At 49.6% G+C, this 16330-nt stretch overlaps 1 protein-coding gene across 2 annotated transcripts in view; it reads left to right on the plus strand.

Moving 5' to 3' along the window:
- Positions 1 to 5123: 5123 nt before the first annotated feature.
- Positions 5124 to 16330, plus strand: part of GGA2 (golgi associated, gamma adaptin ear containing, ARF binding protein 2) — a gene marked incomplete at its 5' end in the record, with an annotated part of 30081 nt that continues 18874 nt past the window's right edge. For both annotated transcript variants that reach the window (XM_082670013.1, XM_082670014.1), the window contains 3 exons: positions 5124 to 5229; positions 14496 to 14580; positions 15389 to 15464. In XM_082670013.1, coding sequence (XP_082526139.1) covers positions 5124 to 5229; positions 14496 to 14580; positions 15389 to 15464 — 267 coding nt within the window. The remainder of the gene's footprint in view (positions 5230 to 14495; positions 14581 to 15388; positions 15465 to 16330) is intronic.

Below are 16330 nucleotides of genomic sequence, written 5' to 3' on the forward strand. Positions count from 1 at the left end.
TGCCTGTAAATTGCACCAAATCCAGCTATCTGTGAGAAACTGACCTTTGACAAAGACTTTGAAGACTGAGATAGATGGAATACTTCAATATAGAGGGGTGTTTAGTGGGACCTAAATTAGAAATTGTCTAATTGATTAAATATGTTTGTCTTATGATGAAATTCCCTACCTTCCCAGGGACCAGGATAATAAATACTTAGAAAGTGAGGACTTCCTGGGTGAGGGCAGAACCCAGAGAGGGTAGTTCATGCGTTCATGTTCATAGATGTCAGAGGACTTTACAGATGAAGTGACCTTTGAACTGGGTTCTGAGGGATGAGTAGGAGTTTCCAGATCAGTGGGGGTTGGAAGGTATTCCAAACAAAAGGATGAAAGAGAATTTCACCAAGTTGGGTGGAGCCAAGGGTAGGAGTTGAGGGAGTGGGAGAAGTAGCTGAGAAACCAGGCAGAGGGAAATCCAAACAGCCCTTCTTTGCCAGGTTAAGGGTATCAAGGTGCCATCTGATGCAAATAGCAAAACATCCAGATTCAAACCAGCTTGAAAAGGAAGATTTAGTATCCCGCAAAGCAGGAAGTTCGGGGGTATGGCAGGCTCTGGGGTTGGTTAATTAAGCGTTCAGTGACCTCAGTGAGGACTTAGGGTCTTTCCATCTCTTTGTTCTATTGGCCCCAGCATTGGCAACAGCCTTGGGTTGGTTCTCTCTGCTCACAATTGTCTGCCTAAAGTGCTCGGGCCTCTCTGCACTTCATGTTGTCAGAAAGAGCGTGGCTTTCTGTGTCTCTCTCCCTGAAAGCAAGGAAACTTTTCTCCAGCACCTTCCCCTTCGTGACTTCCCCATTCTTCAACCTGTCCCTTCGGGGAAGTGGGTGGGGGAGTCCCCATAGATCAGTCAGACCCAGAGCTGGGGGCGGGGCCAGCTCTTCCCTGGGTTCCTGGACAAAGTGGGGGTCCATTAGCGAAGACATGAGTTGGGTCTTCATGAAGTGGAAGGTGAGGAGCCACTGAAATGCTTTAAGTAGGGAAGTGACAAGATCAGATTTGTGTTTTTTTTAAAGATCATTCCGGCAGCTTTGCTGAAGAGAGATTTGAGCAGGGCTGGCCCAGGAGCGGGGAGCCCTGGTAGGAAAATGAGACGTGAAAGAGGGAAACAAGATAAAGCCATGTTTCATCCTCACAGCCTGACTGCCCCCCCCTCCCAACCCCATCTACCTTTCCTGCTTCACTTCACTCATTCCTGCCACACGCGCCCCCTTCTCTTGTCTCCCGCCATGTAAGCCTTCCTTTGTGCCGCTATTCTGTCTGGAATACTCTTGTCCATATGCACTTTTTTTTTTTTTTTTTTTTTTTTTGCGGTACACGGGCCTCTCACTGTTGTGGCCTCTCCCGTTGCGGAGCACAGGCTCCGGACGTGCAGACCCAGCGGCCATGGCTCACGGGCCCAGCCGCTCTGCAGCATGTGGGATCCTCCCGGACCGGGGCACGAACCCGCGTCCCCTGCATCGGCAGGCGGACTCTCAACCACTGTGCCACCAGGGAGGCCCTGTCCATATGCTCTTCTGCCCTTTTGCCTGGTCAGCTCTCTCTCAGCCTTCAGATCTTTTTAATTAATTAATTAATTAATTTTTTGGCTGCATTGGGTCTTCATTGTTGTGTGGGCTTTCTCTACTTGTGGCAAACAGGGGCTACTCTTCGTTGCAGTACACAGGCTTCTCATTGCAGTGGCTGGCTTCTCTTGTTGTGGAGCACGGGATCTAGGCGTGTGGGCTTCAGTAATTGTGGCACATGGGCTCAGTAGATGTGGCTCGTGGGCTCTAGAGCGCAGGCTCAGTAGTTGTGGCACACGGGCTTAGTTGATCTGTGGCATGTGGGATCTTCCCGGACCAGGGCTCGAACCCGTGTCCCCTGCATCGGCAGGCGGACTCTCAACCACTGTGCCACCAGGGAAGCCCCAGGATATGCATTTTTTTAAATATAGAAGGCTGTAGAAGCTTGGCTTGGTACTCATTAAACTCATTATCACGCTCTGGGGATCTCCAACTTAGCCTTTATATCTGGGCAAAATGTTGGGGTCCCAGCCCAGGCCCGAGTGCCCTCCCCTCTGCCCCCTACCACCCCTCCTCCAACCCTGATTGCAGTAGGACAGACTAGCCAAGGAGGGGGCAGCCTTCTCTATCTAGAGAACTCCTCTTGTCTTGATTTCGGAGAGGCAGTAGTGAGTGGTGGCGTGAAGCGAGATCTTAACTCTCTGCCCAGGAATTGAACCTGGGTAGCCTGGATAAAAACCAGGAATCCCAGCCACCACCACACCCCCTGGCTCTTGTCCCCAGTGAAAAATGCATTTCTCACAGAGGCAAGAGCTGTAAAAACAGGTACAAAATTTATTATTAGAGACATAGCACAAATGGGAGGGCACACAGAGAAACAGTTTGTTAAGACAGAAGCAAGGCAGAGATGCCCCCAGAGAGAAAGGGTGTGGGCGTCCTCCCGAATGAGGAGGCATGCAGTAAAGAGGCGGTTAGGTCATTTATATAGAGCAGTTCTTCCAGGTCTTTGTTTACCTTTGGCCAATTACCTGGTTTCTTTTTCCACGCCTGATGCCCTAGGACCCTCCCCAACGTATGTGTGCAACTTTTTTCCAAGATGGATTCCAGCCCAGGGGCCTATGGGACGGCCTTAGCATCACATATTATGGGGTGGTGCACCTCCTTTTGACCCCCAAGGAGCTTTTATGCGCATGTGCAGTGTTTCCCTTGCCCCAAGGATGGGAAATGTATGACCTCTTGATCTTTTAACAGGGTTTAGTCCCACTCTTTCCCTGCCATAAAAATGTCCAATGTCTGACAGATGTAGAGAACAAACGTATGGACACCAAGGGGGGAAAGTGGCGGGGAGGGGAGGTGGTGGTGGTGTGATGAATTGGGAGATTGGGATTGACATATCTACACTAATATGTATTAAATGGATAACTAATAAGAACCTGCTGTATAAAAAAACAAAATTCAGGGCTTCCCTGGTGGCACAGTGGTTGAGAGTCCACCTGCCGATGCAGGGGACACGGGTTCGTACCCCGGTCCGGGAAGATCCCACATGCCGCAGAGTGGCTGGGCCCGTGAGCCATGACTGCTGAGCCTGCACGTCCGGAGCCTGTGCTCCGCAATGGGAGAGGCCACAGCAGTGAGAAGCCCATGTACTGAAAAAAAAAATAAATAAAAAATAAAATAAAATTCAAAAATTCAAAAAAACAAAGTCCAATGTCTGGTTATTTACCCAATTTCTGTTGCTGGTTTTTGTTGTTGTTTTTTTTTTGTGTGTCTTCCTGGGACAGAATCATTTGCATGTCTATAGACAAGAATAATTTTCCATTGCTTTCAGTTATTTACAGTTTACAGAGAGGTAAAATAATTCCCAAGGAACCAAAATCAGATAACACAGAAGGGCTGCTGTAAACAATGCTTAGTTTTCACTGATTTCATACAAAATTTCCCAAACATGAATAATGTTACAGACTGAACGTGTCCCCTTAAAATTCAAATTCACACGCTGAAGCGCTTATCTCCATGTGATGGTATTTGATGTAGGGCTGTGGCAGGTAATTAGGTTTAGATGTGGTGCTGAGGGTGGGGCCCTCAGGATGGGATTAGTCCCCCGATAAGAGGAAGATATCAGAGCTGTCTCTCTCTCCACCCTGTGAACACAGCAAGAAAGCCCTCTGCAAACCTGGAAGCAGGTTGTCACCAGGAACCCATCAGTAGCACCTTGATCTTGGACTTCCCAGCCTCCAGTGAGAAATAAATGTCTGTTGTTTAGGCCAACCAGTCTGTGGTATTTTTTATAGCAGCCCAAGTTTACTAAGACAGGTAACAACTGTAAAAGAACCTGGCACACAGGGAGGAGTTCAGTCGGATAACTTCCAAATAGAAGGCAGCAATCTGTCAGATGGAGATGTGTGTCTGGACTTATTTTGCAGCTGAAATAGCACAGCAAATGTACATTTAAACTTAGACCGTGTGTTTATTTGGGGTAGGGATGGGACCTAAAATCCTGTAGCTACCTCTTACTGCTTCCACTGTTCATCTGGCCATTCAACAAATATGTATTGGCACTGGTGTGCCAGGCACTATCCTAGGTATTGGGGACATAAAAGTGTACAAAATTCCTTCTTATATTAGTGGGGTGAAGCAGGTAATTGAGTTTAGAGAATGTGTGCTTCCAAGGAAAATTACATGTTGTCTAGAGAGCACACCTTTCCAGTTCCTATCCTTCCTTTCACTGCCTCAGAGATGTCTTACACTCTTAGCTGTAGATAACTGAGAGCAACGCAAATAATTCTTGCCTGTAAACAGGCAAATTGGGGAATTCTCTGGCGGTCCAGTGGTTAGGACTCCGTGCTTCCCTGGTCGGGGAACTAAAATCCCGCAAGCCCCATGGCGTGGCCAAAATAATAATAATAATAAAAATTTAAAAATGCAAATTAATTCTGAGCTAGTTTTGTGTCCACCTGCACATCTGTTCCAACATTCGTTTATTCTGTATAAACTTGCCCTTTTTCTGACTTCCCTTTTGAACGGATTATGACATCCGCTTGGTTCTCTCGTTTAATTAGAGTTAAAATATTTAACACGCGTTCATTTTACAATGCATGAGAACCATGACTTTTTTGGGGGGGGGGCAATTACCCTTTGACACAGTAAGTAAATATCTAGCACGCTCATGGTGTAATGTGTTACGGAGAAAATAAAGTATGGAAGGAGGTGATGGTCCATAAAGACCGTCCGGAATAAAAATGCTAGAAGAATTCGTTACCTGAGACTCAAATTTAACGGGGCGTCCTCTAGTTCATCTGGCAGGCCTTGCGAGGTCGGCTTGACCAACTTTGACCTGGCTGCGGGTCTGCAAGACCAGTCCGCGAGCCCGACCCGCGCGTGGAGGAGGGCTGTCGGGGAGGCGGCACCCCCGGGCCGGGGCCTGCGCGGAGGCGGGGCCTGGTGTGTGGGCGAGGCGCCACAGGCCCCGTCCCATCACGTGCCGACCCTCGCCTGCCGCGTCGGCAGCCCAGGAACACTCCAGACGCCGGCGGCTGAAGGGCAGGGGCGGCCGCGGCCTCGGCTGCGGGGCTAGGCCTATGGCGGCGACGGCGACGGCGGTGGCGGCGGGGGCCGGGGCCGCGGCGGGGGCCGAGTCGGCCGAGGGGCCCCCGGGGCCGGCGGCGGCGCTGGAGCTGTGGCTCAGTGAGTAGCCAGGGCCGCCCCTCGGCGCGGGCCCAGCGCCCCACGTGAGGCCTGGCTTCCCGCCTCCCTGGGCCTTTCTTCTGAGACCGGCGGCCGGACAGGTGGCCGCGGGGAGGCCGGCGCCCGGGGAGGCGGGCTGGGCCCGGCGCGGGTGGGAGGATCGCCGCGGGGAGGCCCCGAGAGGAGTCCCAGGAATCCGCCAGGGCTGCGAACCCGAGGCTGGGCGCCCTGCTCCCCCTCCTCCTCCCAACCTCCCCCAGTTGCGGTGCATAAACACTGTTAACAACATAATGGCTAAGGTTTATTGAGCTTTGCTTTTATGCCAAGCACTGTGCTGAAAAGCATTTCAGCCACTGTTAATCCTCATTACGACCCCAAGAGACAGCTTCTGTTTTTAACCTCGTTTTACAGATGGGGACCTTTCGACTTCCTCAGTTGTGCAACATACCCATCCTCTGGGAAGGAGCTGTCTCTGGCTGCCGACTTTAATGTCAAAACAAGCCCTTTACACCTCTTGTGCATGTTGGTTGTGGCCGGGTTTCTTATGTGTATTGTCTCCTGGAAGACTCACGGCAGTCGTTAAGAGTCGTTTTTGTTCCTACGTTACCGGTGGGGACTCGAAATTCCAAGAGAATAAAGCATATGCTCCTTGTATTGGGCTCTGCTGGGTGCTGGGAGTACTGAGATGCGTAACACAGGGTCCTTGCTCACAAAGACATTTTTAAGTGGGTGGTACAAGCCGACAATAACAGCACTTTGTTACATTAACTGAAGATTGGGAGGGAGCCGGGTTTAAAGTGTGGTGGTGGGAGTTGGGTTTGTTTACCTGGGCATTGTCTCAGGGGACATAGCATTTGAGTGGACAATGGAGGCGACAGCGTTTCAGATGCAGGAAACTGCATGTGCAAAAGCTGGGGGAACAGGAGGGTGTGGAGCATTCTGGGAAGAAGGAGGTCATTACTGCAGGAGTGCAAAGCATAAAGAGGCTGCCCTGCTAATTGGCGTGAGATCTTCAAGGGTCTTGTATGTTGCAGCAAGGAGTTCAGTTTATCCCTGATGCAGTAGGGGAGAGGATGTTGGCGTTTTCAGCCTGGGACTCTGATCAAGTACACTTGTTAAAGGCATCACCTGCAGCCGTGAGAAGAGACGAATTGGATAGGGATTGGGGAGGTCAGGCAGAGAGAGTAGATGAAAAGCTCTTCTGGTAGTGTGTCGGGGGTGAAATAGGACAAAGGTATTGGGATGGAGAGTAGAAGTAATTAGCTAGTACAATCAGCAGGTTTGATGCATTAGAATAGAGGCCAGAGACCAGGAGGCGTTTAGGATGGATCCCAGGTTTCAGGCTCAGGTAACTGGTTGGTTACAGATATCTCACTTGTTGACTTGTGGAGTTTGAGGTGCTTGTGGCACAAAGAGAACCTCTCTGGGCAGTTGGTTGGCTCCAGAGAGGGTAAGAGCTGGAGGTCAACTTGGGACCTTCAGTTCATTGGCAGTGAGCTTGTTCAGGGAGGCTGTGCCCGTTAGGAAGAGTAGAGGTTTGCAGATGGAGCATGGAGAATCTCGACATGGATGAAGCAGGTGGGAAAAGCAGCTTGGAGACAGAAGGCGGAGGCTACAGGCTGGGCGTGGAGGGGGAAGCTTGGACGGTGGGGAGCTGCAGGTGGATGTAGTTGGTAGGTGGTTTTGCTGCTGAGAGAGAGAGTAGGAGGAGGAAGGAGGAGGGGGAACTTCGAATTTGGCGACTAAAAGGTTACTGAAATACCTTAGTGCTAAATGGTGGGGACAGAAGGTGGTTGACTAGGAGGCAGTGGAGTTGCAAAATCAAGTGGGCCGAGTTAGAGGCCAGCTAGCGGCCGACACAGGTGGGGGAGAAAAAGGGAACCTTGGCTGCTCAAGGAGGGGGTCCTGAAGCTCCAGCTGTTTTAGGCCAGCCAGTGTGGTCCCAGAGTTGTGAGATCTTCCAGTTGTTCAGGTAGGGCTAGAACCTGTACCAACAGCACACACCCACTCCCCAGTCTCGACAACCAAAAATGCCTCCAGACGTTACCAGATGTGCCCTGGCAGAGAGGGCAGACTCACCTCTCCCCTCCCCGCCTGAGATCCTCTGAGTTTGGGCTCTGGAGTGTGGAGTGGACTGCAGAAATGTATCTTGTAATCTTCGTGGTTGTGGGACTTGCACCTCCCCGCCCCCGCCCCTCCATAGGGCAGAGAAAGTGAACTGTGTAAACCAGACTTCTGGGGGGCTGGGGCGCAGTGGAGGTGGTACGTGGGAGGACAAGGGGTAGAAGGGCTGGTGGTGGGGCAAGGACAGGAGTGTCGTTGAAGGAAAGCACCGTGAGTCTGGACTGGATGGAGAAGGAAGTCACTCTGGGGGGGTCTGGGGACTGCCGAGCTCAGCTCACTGGCAGGTCTTACCTCAGCAGGCAAGGCAGCTGTGCCTCTAAGATCGGAATGTAATACCCTGTCCGTCTCGGGGCTTAAGAGGAGTTAGTACATGTGAAGCGCTCAGGATACTGCCTGGCACACAGTGTTGGCTATTATTATCATTAGTCTTCTTAGTTGGGAGTGGCAGAGACTAACTCATGTTGTGTTACCAAAAAAGAAAAGAAAAACGTCAGACCTAGGAAGCTGTTTCAGCAGAAGTTCATGCTTTAAAAATACAAGTAGCAGGTGTGCTAGCTTTCTGTGTGCTTTGGTGCGCAAGCTACTGAGGGTCTAGGTCCAGGCAGCTGAAGAGTGTGGTTAGCAAGATGAACAAAGATGCGCAGATGAGAGCAGCCATTAACCAAAAGTTGATAGAAACTGGAGAAAGAGAACGCCTCAAAGAGTTGCTGAGAGCCAAATTAATTGAATGTGGCTGGAAGGATCAGTTGAAGGCACACTGTAAAGAGGTAATTAAAGAAAAAGGACTAGGGCTTCCCTGGTGGCGCAGTTGAGAGTCCATCTGCCGATGCAGGGGACACGGGTTCGTGCCCCGGTCTGGGAGGATCCCACATGCCACGGAGCGGCTGGGCCCGTGAGCGGGGGAGGCCACAACGGTGAGAGGCCTGCGTACTGCAAAAAAAAAAAAAAGAAAAAGAAAAAGGACTAGAACACGTTACTGTTGATGACTTGGTAGCTGAAGTCACACCGAAAGGCAGAGCCCTGGTACCTGACGGTGTAAAGAAGGAGCTCCTACAAAGAATACGAACATTCCTTGCTCAGCATGCCAGCCTTTAAGATTGAATTAGATTGTGTTGTTTTGTGGTTTTATTTCTGAAAGTAAAACTTGCCATAAATTACGAATCGATTTCCCAAAATAAAATCCTTTCTTGTATGATGGTATACAGTTTTCAGTAATGATGTATACAATTGTATTGATTTTTTCCCCCTGAATGTATTATTTTAATAAACATCTCAAGAATGAAAAAAAGAAACAAAAGTAGCAGCTTCTGGGCATTTTGCTGCTTTTCTTACCCCACTTAGTTTATTTTGGGCATTGTTCCACATGACTGCATTTAGAGCTGCCTCCTTCTTGTTAATGAACCGCCTCATGTGCCCCATTCCTTGGGGTGCTATGCTCTGTTCCTTGTTAGTGGACACTCCGGGTTGCTGGGAGTCTTGGGCTATTAACAGCAGCCCTGGGGCCTCCTGGTCTCTAGCTCTGGTAGTGCTGCCAAGGAGGCAGTAGCTTAAGTAAAGGTAAGGCAGGCTGCTCAGTAAATCTCTCTCTTCTTCCACTCGGACCTACTCCCAGGTGAAAAGTCCTGTCCCCTAGCCTCGCTTTCATGCCTCCTTTGGGGATGGGAGTGGCTCTATTTATACTCTCCCAGCTTCTCAAGGGTTATCCTGGAGCCCAAGCGTAGGTCATTCCTGTGGCGGGTCTTGCTTGGGCTTTCAGCGTGTGCTTAATTGAATGATTGCTGGATATAGGGGTCGATGTGTACCCCATGTAGGATTCCCCCATGCAGTGAGCACTGCTACGGGGCTGAGTTCTAAGTGTTCTCAAAGTGAGTGCTCCCCACAGCCTCAGGGCTCCCTTTACTAGCACAGGCTGCTCTAGCGCCAGGGTCATGACCCTGGTGGTTGGGTGGCAGCTGATGTGAGATGATTTGACTTTTGAATTAGTCACTGTTAGATGAACCATTTCAGGGAATTCCCTGATGGTCCCGGGGTTAGGACTCAGTGCTTTCATTGCTGTGGCCAGGGTTCGATCCCTGGTCGGGGAACTAAGATCCCACAAACCCACAGCATGGCCAAAAAAAGATGAATCATTTCATTCACAGGTGGAGGGCTCAGCTGTTTTCTTTCCTTCTTCTTCTTTTTTTTTTCAATCTTTCTTTTTAAAAAAATTTTTTTGGTGGGTGAGTGCACCGTGCTGAACTGCATGGCATGCAGGATCTTCGCTGCGGTGGAAGTACAGAGTCTTAACCACTGGACCACCAGGGAAGTCCCCCTCAGCTGTTTTCTTAATACCTCTCACCCTGTAGCACAGCGGTCCCCAACCTTTTTGGCACCAGGGACTGGTTTCGTGGAAGACGGTTTTTCCACAGACGGGGGAGTAAAGGGGGGCTGGGGGTGGGTGGATGCTTCAGGAGGTAATGCCAGCGATGGGGGAGCGGCAGATGAGGCTTTGCTCTCTAGCCCGCTGCTCACCTCCTGCTGTGTGGCCCAGTTCCTTACAGGCTGAGACCCAGTAAGGTCCACCCGGAGGTTGGGGACCCCTGCTGTAGCAGACTTGAAATACATACAGACATTGCTTTTATTAAGCAAATATATGGCAGTAGTCCTATATTTGTCCTGCCCGAGTGCCAGCTAAATAAACCACCTTGGTGCCCAGGATAGCCATTCTTTTTAATGATAAAGGCATTTGTGATGAGATAAATGCTTTTATTTAATTAAATTAATTAATTTATTTATGGCTGCATTGGGTCTTCGTTGCAGCATGTGGGCTTTCTCAGTTGCAGCGAACGGGGGCTACTCTTCGTTGCGGTGCGCAGGCTTCTCATTACGGTGGCTTCTCTTGTTGCAGCGCACGGGCTCTAGGGTGTACGGGCTTCAGTAGTTGTGGTGCATGGGCTTAGTTGCTCCGCGGCATGTGGGATCTTCCTGGACCAGGGCTCAAGCCTGTGTCTCCTGCATTGGCAGGCGGATTCTTAACCACTGCACCACCAGGGAAGCCAGTGATAGCCGTTCTTGATGGGGCGGTGATAGGTGAAGCAAAGTAGAGTGTTTTTTTGTGTTTTTTTTGCAGTACACGGGCCTCTCACTGTTGTGGCCTCTCCCGTTGTGGAGCACAGGCTCCGGACGCACAGGCTCAGCAGCCATGGCTCACGGGCCTAGCCGCTCCGCAGCATGTGGGATCTTCCCGGACCAGGGCACGAACCCGTGTCGCCTGCATCGGCAGGCGAACTCTCAACCACTGCGCCACCAGGGAAGCCCAGGGTTTTGTTTTTTTAAAAAAATTAATTAATTAATTAATTTTATTTGATTGCGCTGGGTCTTAGCTGCAGCTCGCGGGCTTCTTAGTTGCATCACGCAGGGTCTTCATTGTAGCATGCGGGCACTTTGTTGCAGCATGCGGACTTCTTAGCTGCGGCATACATGTGGGATCTAGTTCCCTGACCAGGGATGGAACCTGGGCCCCCTGCATTGGGAGCATGGAGTCTTAATCACTGTGCCACCAGGGAAGTCCCAGAGTAGAGGTTTTTTGAGTTTTTACCTGGCCAGGCCCTGTCTGACTCCTAGCCACTCCTTGGGGCAAATTGGAGTCAAACAGACGTGGACGGTTGCTCTGGGCTGATCAGACCGAGCTACTGGTCCTCTGGGGGTCATTTTCTCTAGAGCTGCTCAAAGCCACTGAAATAGCTTGGCAGGGTGGAATTAGGTGTTCAGAGATCCAGTTAGTTCAGAACTGGAATAGCCATCTCCCGGTGTCAGCAATATGTGCAGCCAACTGGCCAGACTCTGCATAGTAAAAGATGAATCCTTCATTCATTAGTAGATGTCCATGCTGATGACTATTCTGGGTGCTGGAGATGGGAAGGTGAATGAGACCGACCTTCCTCCTGCCTTAGGGAGCTGATAACTTAGTGGTAAGAAAGTCAAGGAAGCTAGTTCCCAAAAGAGGCCCTGCCTTTGCCAAGGAACTGAAGACTTAACCCTGAGAAACATTTGGGCCCTGGAATCAGGCAGACCTGGGATTGAATTTTTGCCATTTTCTAGCTTTGTGGCTGGGCAGGTTTCTTCAGTGGTGAGGTAATAGTACCAACTTCAGTTGTTCTGAGGTTTACAGGAAAGGATGCTTGGAAAACACTCAGCATCATGTCTGACCCACAGCAAAAACAAAGCGGGGTGGGAGGGCAGCTATTACTATTATTGCTATTATTTGGGAGCCATGAAAAACCTTGAGGGAATCCTTGTCATATGAGATATAGCAAATAAAATAACTTACACTTTATAGATCTTTTTGCTGCTTTGCCTTGGTTAAGGGTTTAGAACATTATTTAACCTTAGAGGTTTTTTCCTTCCTTTCTTTGGAAAAACTGGTGACCTGGCAGTAGGGGAGGAGGGAGAGAGCTGGATTCTGCATGGTGAATTGGGGTCCTGCCTGCTCTTCTCTGCCACTAGGGCGTAGAGTCAAGTGTTGAGGTCTGAATGCCTTTTAGGTGTCAAGCTTGACCTTGTAGTGAAGTGAAACTTAATGAAGCTTAAAGGGTAAAGAATTATCTTAGATGAGTCAGATCTCCTTAATCAGACTCTCTGGAAATCACTGCCTTAAGTTTATTTCATGAGTAATTATTTTGTGCCTATGGGTATGGCATTGTACTAAGCACGGAAACATATGGCTTCTGCCTTCGTTTTTTTTTTTTTTTTTTTTTTTTTTGCGGTATGCGGGCCTCTCACTGTTGTGGCCTCTCCAGTTGCGGAGCACAGGCTCCGGACGCGCAGGCTCAGCGACCATAGCTCACGGGCCCAGCCGCTCCGCGGCATGTGGGATCCTCCTGGACCGGGGCACGAACCCGTGTCCCCTGCATCAACAGGCGGACTCTCAACCACTGCGCCACCAGGGAAGCCCCTGCCTTCGTTTTTTTTTTTAACATTTACTGAATATGTTGCTACCAACTTTTTTTTTAAAATATTTATTTATTTAGGCTCTGCTGTGTCTTAGTTGCGGCATGCGGGATCTTCATTGCGGCATGTGGGATCTTTAGTTGCGGCATGCAGACTTCTTAGTTGTGGCATGCATGCAGGATCTAGTCCCCCCACCAGGGATTGAACCCGGGCCCCCTGCATTGGGAGCATGGAGTCTTACCCACTGGACCACCAGGGAAGTCCCTCTGCCTTCATTTTGAATAAACTTTTGAAGTTTAAGTGTAATAAGTCATGTGTACATACTAAAGTATAGACAGAGACTATTATAAGATTAGCTATCTTTTATTGATTACTTAATGGTTGCTGCTATACTGAGTACTTTAGACACTGTCTTTTAAAAATCTCATGGCTATCCCATGAGGAGGGTACTATTTTCCTTATTTTATAGTTGAGGAAACTGAGGCTCAGAGAGCCCAAGGACATGTAACTAGTAAGGGATGGAGCTGGAGATCCCCATCCTGAAAGAGCAGATAAGATGTGGGCCTTCTGAGAAGAAAGGGATGGCTTCTGTTTTGTGGGGGTGGGAGATAGAAAGATTAAGAAAGTCTTTATGAAGTGGCATTTGAATTGGGACTCGAAAGGTGAACGGCATTTTGAGAGATGGAACATAGGGAAAGAGCTTTGAGGAGGAAAAAGGTGAGGGGCATATGGGAATTGATCATCTAATTCCTTTGCTCTCCTTTGTTGTCTTTTTTCACTTAGGATGGAGTTGGTGGGTGGGAAGATGGGGGATTGAGTACCTGTCCTCTGAATCTCATTGTTGAGCTGTGGGGCACATGACTTCTGCGTGACATAAATGTGACTGCTGTCTGGAAAAGTTAAACTCTGGATGACTGTGTAGTCTTAAGTGATCAGAAGGGAGGAGAATTAGTAGGGGCTGGAGCAGTGGGAGGAGGGTTTTGGGAGGAGACGGAAATTCAGAGTGGCCTTGAAGAATGGATAGGATTTTGAGAGGAGAGAAGTGGACGTTCAGGCAAGAGGAATAGTGTCAGAGATGTGACCATAAGAATTACTTATTTGCAGAGCTTGAAAGAGCTTCTCTGTCAGGACCAGTAAGATATTTCACTGGAAGGCCAGGTAGGCCAGGACAGGCTGGACAGTGGGGAGTAAGGGAAATGTTATGAAAGGGCAGGATGAAGACAGTCTCAGCAACTCCTTTGTGAGAATGTGGCCTGGTTCAGTCTGCGGGCGGGGCGTGTGGAATGGGCATCCTTGTTGGGTTGCTGGCTGCGGATTCTGGCAGCAGCAGTGGGAGGAGAGGAGGAAGCTGCTACCGTCAAGCACCAGGAAGGATACACACAACCCCTTATTCCAGGAAGTCAAGGATTGCCCCTCCCTTCCGTGGAGCATGGTCTCAACATTAGGCCTTCTGACAATCCCTCTTTCTCCAGGTATCTCCTGCTCCTGGCTGTGCCCTCGTGCTCTTCATGCTCCGTGTCCTCATATTTCATCCGAATATGAATGTTCCAATGGGGGAGACCCTAGCGTGACTAGATCTGGGTTCCTTGGCCATGTGTATGGTAGCAGAGAGAAATAGCATTTTGAGGAGTGAAGACAAGGAGGTCCTCTTGTCAGACTGGATAAGCCGCTGACATGTGGAGAAGCTTCTTACTTAGGATGGTCAGGAGATTTCAGAAAAAGGAGGCTCAGATTTAGACCTGTTACTTTGAGGATATGGTGGGAGCCGCTCAGGGCTTCATTGTATGTTCTAGTCTTCCTGTCACATGGCTAAGAAGCTTACAGGTTCTGGCCCACGCCCAGATGCTGGCCCAAGCCTGTCCTCATTGCAGGGCCAAAGTGGGGGAGTCCTGACACGGGCATGAAGAAGGTGCACACAGGCCATCCCCTGCACTGGGAATGGAGCCCCTTTCAGGACAGTAGCGTGTTAACCAGTTGAGCTGTTCATTCAGTCAGCAAACAGTCGCTGAGGCCGTATCATGGGCCAGACACTGTGCCTGACAGTGATGATGAGTACAGGCCCCTGTCCCTTTCAGCTGTCTGCTCCCTGGGTCTGATCCCCTAGAGGTGATGTCACAGTCCTTGGCTGTTGTCATATGTGGGGGGCTAGTGGTGTGGAGAGGTGTTTGTTTCTCTTTATTATACTTTAATTTTATTTTTTATTTCCTTGACAGATAAAGCCACAGACCCAAGCATGTCAGAACAGGATTGGTCAGCTATTCAGAATTTCTGTGACCAAGTGAACACTGATCCCAGTGGGTAAGGTGACTTCACACACGTGCTTGACTTTGGCGGCACCTCAGACTGTGCATGCCTTTGTTTCTCAGGATTGTTTCACGTAGCATAGATTGTTGTTTCGTTTTTTTCTTCCTCCGTGACCTACTGAGTACATTATTTTTCTAGAAATAGCAAATTCATGTGGTTTTCTAAAAAACAAATAGTCAGTTTGTAACTGGCAGCTACTTAATACATTTTAAATAGTGTTATGAAACACTGCTCCTGAGGAGGTCTCTGAATGTTAGGGACAGAATGTAGCTAGGGTACGCAGCAATGTGAAAGATCAGTGTGTTCTCCATAATTTAAATGCAGTCTTTCTTAAGGAAAAGCAGGGGGAAAAGGGGTAAGATTTTGTTGAATTTGGTTTCTAAAGTATCTGGATAGGAACTTAAGAAATGAGTCAGTCATCCGGATGTTTTATCTCCATGTTGCTGAATATTCATTTTGAAACGAGCAAGAAGGTTGATCACATTTTCTGCTCTAGTGTTAACTGAGCAGTTGTCATATGACAGACAAGGTCTGTGCTGCTCACGACCAAGTTACTCACAGGTCTGGAAGTTGTAGGGGTGGGTTGACTGGGGAGAGGATGGTGTGCCCTGGAAGTGTAGCTATGAGAAGGGTGAGTGGGAGTCGGCCGCCTTCAGGGGCTCATGCCTGGCCGTGTGCAGTCACATCCCACCTCTGCTCTGGGACCCGAGCTCCTGGAGGAGAGGGGACTTTACTGGGTGTGCTCAGCCAGACTGGTGTGTTCCTCTCCGCCCAGAGTCCAGGTGTCTTTGTTTTCCCTTAGCTCAACCCATGCACCTTGGCTACTGGCCCACAAGATCCAGTCTCCACAAGAGAAAGAAGCTCTTTATGCCTTAACGGTGAGTTCGGCTTGCCCCTTAGCCTAAGCTCTCCTGTCCTGAGGCTAGCGTTTCTGTGGGGGAGAGGCTCTGAGAAGTTCGCCTTCACTGGCCTTGAGAAAGCAGGCTGGAGGGAGTTCGGGGCTCAGATCGCCCCATTCTAGATCTGTTTCTGGAGAGTAGTATTGAGCCCGCTTTGCGAGAAGGAAAGGAAGGCTTTATTTCTTTTCGCCCTTTTTAGACCCGGGCTGGCAAGGTCAAGTCCCACAGGGCCAGATTGTAACATAAGTGAATGAGCTGCTGGGTGGGGACCAAGGAACTGGAGAGCCCATGCCCAGTCTAAAGAGGGCGGCTACAGTGCAGGACCTGCTGGCTGTTGCCAGGCGTGAGTTTGGGCCCAGTGTTGCTAGGACTTCTGTTTAAGAGAAACTGGGAATCTAGATTTTTAAATATATGAATTCTCTGAATTTTTCAATATTGGTGACTGATTTGAAATGTTAAACAAGATTGTGGACCAAAGAAGACATTTACAGGCGCAATTTGTCACTCAAGTGCCAGTAGGTAGCCCGTAGTTTAACAGTTCTTGGGTATTCCACGTCCAATTTCCGCCTCTAAGGAGAAAGAAGGAAGTGATTCTCTGATGGCTTTCACCTGCCCAAAGGGTCTCCTTAAAAGGTGGGGTGAGGGACTTCCCTGGTGGTCCAGCAGTTGGGGCTCCACGCTCCCAATGCAGGGGGCTGGGGTTCGATCCCTGGTCGGGGAACTGGATCCCACATGCCACAACTAGGAGATCCCGCATGCTGCAACTAAAAGATCCCACACACCACAACAAAGATCCAGCACATGGCAATGAACATCCCGCGAGCCACAGCTAGGACCTGGCACAG

The sequence above is a fragment of the Grampus griseus genome (genome assembly GCF_964374135.1).
Source record: "Grampus griseus genome assembly, chromosome: 14".
In the NCBI taxonomy this organism is placed as follows: domain Eukaryota; kingdom Metazoa; phylum Chordata; class Mammalia; order Artiodactyla; family Delphinidae; genus Grampus; species Grampus griseus.